The 6,537-nt window shown below is 44.2% G+C and overlaps 1 protein-coding gene across 1 annotated transcript in view; it reads left to right on the top strand.

The window, feature by feature from the left end:
• The window catches only part of VCP (valosin containing protein), a 31,440-nt gene extending 25,130 nt beyond the window's left edge, over positions 1-6,310 (top strand). Inside the window, exons 15-17 of the mRNA XM_056547203.1 lie at positions 2,596-2,751; positions 2,831-2,985; positions 5,550-6,310. Of these exons, the coding sequence (XP_056403178.1) occupies positions 2,596-2,751; positions 2,831-2,985; positions 5,550-5,652 (414 nt within the window). The 3' untranslated portion in view covers positions 5,653-6,310. The remainder of the gene's footprint in view (positions 1-2,595; positions 2,752-2,830; positions 2,986-5,549) is intronic.
• The last annotated feature ends 227 nt before the right edge of the window (positions 6,311-6,537 follow it).

The following is a 6,537-nucleotide window of genomic DNA, read 5'->3' on the forward strand; positions in this document are numbered from 1 at the left end:
TTTCTTAGGTTTCTGCTATTTCACGGGTGGTCCTTGCATTTCTCCTCCTTTTCTAGGTGGAGTGCTGTAAGCCTTCTGTACTTCCTCCTGTGACTGGCTCAGCCATCTTGTTGAACCCTTCCAATACCTGCTTAGTGGGTGTCTGCTATTGAGATTCAGCCTTCGCGCTTCCCCTTCTGAGGGGTTGTATGGCCCTTGTACGGCTCCTGCTCTTGCCACTGCCCTCCGACCTCCCAGTATTGGAGGGTTTCTTTATTTCGCTCCTGCCCTCGTTCTCCCCCTTTTTGGCAGAGTTCTGCTGGATATGGCCTAGTTGCAGCTGTTGCCGCCCTAGCTTTCGCAGGGGCACTTGTTGGTCCTGCCAGGGCAATTCCTTCTCCTGGCCACGTTGGGTCACTCTTCCCTGTCGGCCCCAGAGTCGTTCTGGTCCCTCTCCCTCAGTATTTTGCCCTTTCAGGCTCTCCTTGCCTTGGGCTTTCTGATAGGTGGCCTTTCCATGCCTTGCGCTCCGGAGTGGTTGTTCCTGGGGCTTCCACCATTCCAGGAGTTTGTCTCTGGCCTTGGCAGGGTTCTGGTCCTACTCTTTTCTGCTGTTTCTCTGCAGAGGCGGTCTTTGCTCGCCGCTCCGTGTCTTTCCTCGGCCTGGGTGCTCATCAGCCGGAGTGTTCACTCTGGCTTGAGGTTTTCTGCCTCTCCTGGTTTGGGATGCCAGGATCCCTCCTTTTCTTCCTGGACCTGGGATCCTCTGTTTCTCTGGGTGGTGACTCCAGTCTTCTGGATTTCTCTGCTCCTTCCCACCTGTCTAGGAGTTCCTCCTTCTCCCGCCATAGTGGGAGGGGCCCGGGTCGTAGGGTCTCTCTGGTTAGGGGGCCTTCCGGTCGTCCTGGTTGCCCAATCTGGCCGTTTCATGTGTATCAACGTGCCTGGTCCACCTTGTTGCGTGTTATTTCCTCCTCTCGTGGCTGTGTGGCGTACTCTTGAGTTCACTTCCACCAGGTTTTACGCTGAGTGGCCTTAGGATTGAGGATTTGAGTTTAGACCTCTCGGTTTGGATGGTCGGCAGGTACATCTTGCCCTATCCTTCTTCCTGGCTGGTTTCTTCAGGCGCTCATGACTGTACATGAATCTTGCTTTATTTCTCTCTTCGTTCCATTCTAGCGGCTCTGATATCCGCCTTCTGAGTCTTGCCTTCTTGCTGAGCATACTCAGCTATTTTTCAGGTTGGCTTCCTGTCAGGGCTCTCCTTTCATGCCTCTCTGGCATGTTTCTCTTCTTGGAATGGAGGTTCCTCGCCATGTTTGCCTTGCTTAGATGAATCTCTGCATTAGGAGTTCTCTTATCTCTCTTCTGTGATTGGGCCAGGCCTCTGTGTGGTTCTGCGTATTATGTCTTTTCATCAGGGGTGTTTTCTGCTCTTCTGCCGGGGATGTGTTTGGCCCCGGAGGCCTCTGGGGTGACCATTTGTTGGCTATATGATCGGCTGTCGGACCCCAGTCTCTGCACAGTTCCTTCCTTTTTGGGTCCTGCCTCGCCCCTCATGTTCTGCGGGCGTTGCTGCGTTCCAATTTTCTCTGGGCCTCGTTCCCTTTCTTGACTGGTTATGGCTCACTCTCTGGCCTGACCTTCCCTTCTCTGGCGGTTGTTTTTCCCACCTTAGGGATTGCTTTGGGATGTCCCATGGTCTCTGTGTTCCCCAATGAGGCGACTGAGAAAAGGAGATTTTTTTTTTTTTTTTTTTTGTACTCACCGTAAAATCTTTCTCGTAGCCTCCATTGGGGGGACACAGCACCCACCCATTTACAGTTCCTGGTCAGGCTGTTTGTTGCCTGTTATTGTTTTCTCCTTTTGTGGTTTGGCTTCTCCTACTGCTTTGTGACACAACTGATTAGCTGTGGGCCTGTGGGCGGGTATATCCTGCTGGGAGGAGCAGACTTCTTTTTTTTGCCTAGTGTCAGCCTCCTAGTGGCAGCAGCATACACCCACGGTCTCTGTGTCCCCCAATGAAGGCTACGAGAAAGAGATTTTACGGCGAGTACAAAAAAAATCCATTATTATTAATTATATTTTTATTAAGAATAAATAATTATTCTACTTATTTTTATTTTATATATACTTATATATTTATAATTTATTAAAAATATATATTATAAAATATATTTTTATATAATATATATGTATATATAAATAAGTATAAGAATAATTTATTCTAAATAAAAAAATATTAAAAATATATATCCATATATATTTATTATTGAAAAATATATATCCATATATATTATTTATTAATGTGTGTGTGTGTGTGTGTGTGTGTGTGTGTATGTGTGTATGTGTGTATGTGTGTGTATATATATATGCGCTCAAGAAGACCCCAGCACTCCAAGTAATGGTGAAAAACGTGAGAAAGCGTTTATTCCATCAAGTTCAAAAAGGGCTATATAAAAAATGTTTTTTTTTGTTTTTTTTTTTCTGTATTTCATAGTCTGGGGCATGCTGGGAGTTGTAGTTTTGCAACAGCTGGAGACACACTGTTTGAAAAACACTGCTATAGATCTTTTATGTTTCCCTCAACCTCTCTTCTTCACTTCTGAATTGTAGGATGTAGATCTTGACTTCTTGGCCAAGATGACCAATGGCTTCTCTGGTGCTGACCTGACTGAGATCTGTCAGCGGGCATGTAAGCTGGCCATCAGGGAATCCATAGAGAACGAAATCCGAAGAGAACGGGAGAGACAGACAAACCCTGCAGCCATGGTACGGAAAAGGAATTGGCTGATCGGCTTCTGTACTGTAATTGTTCCATCTCTGATCCGGTTTATTATGTCCTCTGCAGGAAGTAGAAGAAGACGACCCAGTACCTGAAATCCGCAGGGATCACTTTGAGGAAGCCATGCGTTTTGCCCGCCGTTCTGTCAGCGACAATGACATCAGAAAATATGAAATGTTCGCGCAGACTTTGCAGCAGAGTCGTGGTTTTGGCAGTTTCAGGTAAGTTTAGCTTCATGGTGGAATAATATCAAGTGATATGGAGGGTAACAAGACCTTCTGTGCAACCTACAGCATTTTATTTTTCAGAATTGGTTACATAAAGGGGCGTCCCACTGTAAAAGGGAGATAATCCTTAAAGAGTACCTCTAATGATCTTGTAAAATGTTATAATCCTCTCATTTCACTGCCCCCATCATGATAAACCACCCCCTGCCTTTTTTTTAAGTGTTCTACCTTGATATTGTTCTGTATTTTCTGCTCAGTTTGTCAGATTCAGACCGGGAAGGGGGTGTTCCCCAGCAGGTGTGACATCATCTGAAGCCATACAGGGGAGAACTTCCTCCCTTACTTTGCTGCACAGAGCAGTTTAGTGTGAGATGTGCTATGATTGGCTAAGGCTGCACCACCCTAACATCCCCCCCCCCCCCCCCTCATGCATTTCCTGCATTGCCAGGCCAGCAGGAGTCCAAAGTGTGTGGAAGGGTTGGGGGGGTAATGTGCTCTGGACAAGTAGGGAAAAACCTAGTGGCAGCTTTTTTTAAACACAAATCATAGAAAACATAAGTTTTTTTTTTTTTTTTTTTTTTTTTTTTTTCCAAAACACTGTACATTAGAAAGATTTTTTGTATTTACTATGAGGAGTGCAATAGCAAAACTTAGTTTTAATGAGAGTGCTTATTAATGGTAGAACAAGCCATTTCATAGAAGTAAACGCTTGGGTTAAATGGTAAAATGTTGGTATTGCACTTCTTATGGTAAATAAAAAATATTTCTAATATACTTTGTTTAAAAAAATGAAGTTTTCTGTGTTTTATTTGTGCTTAAAAAAGCTCAAGAGCACATTTTCCCCCATCTCATACACAGACTTTGGACCCAAGTCCAAACACAGGAAGTGCAGCCTGGAGTGCTGAGGGGGGTGGGGGGGGGGGGTGTCCAGCCTCATCCAATCATAGCTCCTCTCACACACAACTACCATATGCTGTTGGTTGGACAACCCCCCCCAGCACTCCAGGCTGCACTTCTTGTGTTTGGACCTCGGTCCTAAGTCTGTGTATGAGATGGGGGGGGTTGAGAATGTGCTCTTAAGCTTTTTTAAGCACAAAAAAAAAAAAAAATGTATATTTTGTTTAAAAAAAATTGAGTGTCTGATTGGCTGAGGCAGCACACACCTCCCAGCTAAAGGAAGCTTGACACATCAGTGCAGGACAGAAACCACATTTCTCAGGAGGGTGGGGGCTGCTTTTAGAGAAAGATTTGGACATCATTTCCTTACTACCTGCATAAGTGACAATTGAAAGAGAGGACACTGCTCTATATGGCTAATGAATGATATGAAGACAAATAGGTTGGTGAGAGGGAATGGGTGGGCTATGGGTTTGGTTCCCTAGAGTACCCCTTTAATCTGAATGGTGCAGTGTTGCAGTTGCCAGCAAAGCAAGAGACCCTAGCCCCCAGCCCATCTTTTGATCCCTTTATTGCCTGAGTAAATGGAATGGCAGCGGTCTTGCTCAGCCACCGCAGCATTTACTGTACTTTCTGGATCTTCAGAACATGGTGGCACAGCACTTTGCAATATTTAAAGGCAATGTGTCACCAAAAGGGACTTTTTATTTTATTAATTGATATTTTTTTTTTTTTTTTTTTTTTTTTTTTGAGGTTGTCATTTTTTCACGTTTTAAAAATATTTTTGTAAATTATAATAAAAAAAAAAAGGGAGGGGGGTTTTGTAGCATTTTCAAGTCCACTGTCACCATTTTGTTGGTGTCTAAAGAGTGGTAAAGAACAGACTAGATGTCTCTTGATAGGTCACTGCTCCTCAGGGACTTCAAGAAAATGGTGCTGGCTCCCCCTTTCATTTCACCTAGCCTGTGCTATGCACATGTGCAGTAAGCAGCCCATGCTTTTCTATGAGACACTCTCAGTCTTAGCTTTCTTATGCCCTGTGCCTGCCATAAAGCAACTGTGTAGGTGCTGTGAAGTGACATAGCACAAAAGAGGCTACAGTAATGGCGGTCCCCAGTACACACTGTTAAATAAATAAATAAAAAATAATGTTAAAACACATTGTCACATTGTCCTAAAACTAAAAACATAAATAAAATGTTTCATCTTCATAGAATAATTTTATTTATTAAAAAAAATTAAAATGGTAAAACATTCCCTTTAATAAGTACAATAGAGAGAATAGAGTGGTGCTGAGCATATGTCGTTCTATTCACTTGGGGAACAGTTTGACCTTGGTTTTTGGGATCAATGAGAATCCCAACAGTTTAACCCACACACATTGGTACTTGTTCCTTGTCCTATGAATAGTTGAATATTCCTTTAATATTTGTAGAATATTGCCGAAAATGTTTCTTGTGGTTTTTCTACATGACTGATTCTTGCTCTAGGCATTGTTTCCCAATCAGGGTGCCTCCAGCTGTTGCAATACTACAACCCCCAGCATGTCCGGACAGCTGAAGGCTGTCCGGACATGCTGGGGGTTGTAGTTTTGCAACAGCAGGTGGCATTCTGGGTTGGGAAGCACTGCCCTAGGGTAACCATGATCTGTTTCCTCTTAGATTTCCTTCTGGAGGCCAAGGAGGAGCTGGTCCCAGCCAAGGAGCAGGAGGCGGAACCGGCGGGAGCCACTTTACTGAAGAAGAAGACGACCTCTACGGCTAAGTGAGCCTCAGACGCCGTCCGTAATTGTACAGCATTGAAATTCCTACGTTAATGGACACTCTCTCTGCTTTTCATTCCTCAGTCAGAACAGCGTAGCTGCACACCCCACTCCTGTTTTTTTGTTTTGTTTTTTTGTTTTGTTACTTGGGTGTGAGAAGATGGGTGCCGGGTCTCTCAGGATTACAGGCCAACTCTTTCTTTCTCCTCTCCACCTCCTGTAAAGTGCTGGCGGGGGCTCGCGTGACGTTCCTGCGGCACTCACGACACCTGGAGCAGGACGAGTATTTTGTTGCTTGGATGTTCCGAGCCTTTTTTTTTTTTTGTTTTGTTTTTTTCATCCTCTGGTCAAGATCCACAACCATCTAGACCTTGGACAAAGCTGAGCCTGTTAACGTTTATTGGCCATTGTGGTCGGGCTTTTAAAGGGTTAATATATCCCTGTAGGTGCGTTAAAAGAAAGGAGATTCAAGCAACAAATGCATGCCTTGGGATTGACTTAACACTATAGTGTGTCCAGGTGGCTGCAGACAAGAACGTGCAGTGTTTTTTATTTTTATTTTATGTTGGTATTGGGCATAATGTTATTGGATTATATAAAAAACAAACAAAAAACGCAGGTTGACGTCTAACGTGAGAATAAACTGACTGATCACTGATATCCTGTCTCTTCTTTATTTTGGTGTTATACTGACCTGTCATAAATGTACGTCCTGGAACGTTGCACTCACTGCTAATGACGGGATTGCTGTTGCCCGTCATTGAGCCTTTAGATGCAGTGATCTATGCTGAAATGGCCCCCTGCTCAGATGTAATGTCTGAAGTGAAAGTAAAAGTTCCCAGCTAGCTCACTGGACCTTGTACCCCTGCATCGTGATCGCGGGAGTT

The sequence above is a fragment of the Hyla sarda genome, chromosome 1, assembly GCF_029499605.1.
Source record: "Hyla sarda isolate aHylSar1 chromosome 1, aHylSar1.hap1, whole genome shotgun sequence".
In the NCBI taxonomy this organism is placed as follows: Eukaryota; Metazoa; Chordata; class Amphibia; order Anura; family Hylidae; genus Hyla; species Hyla sarda.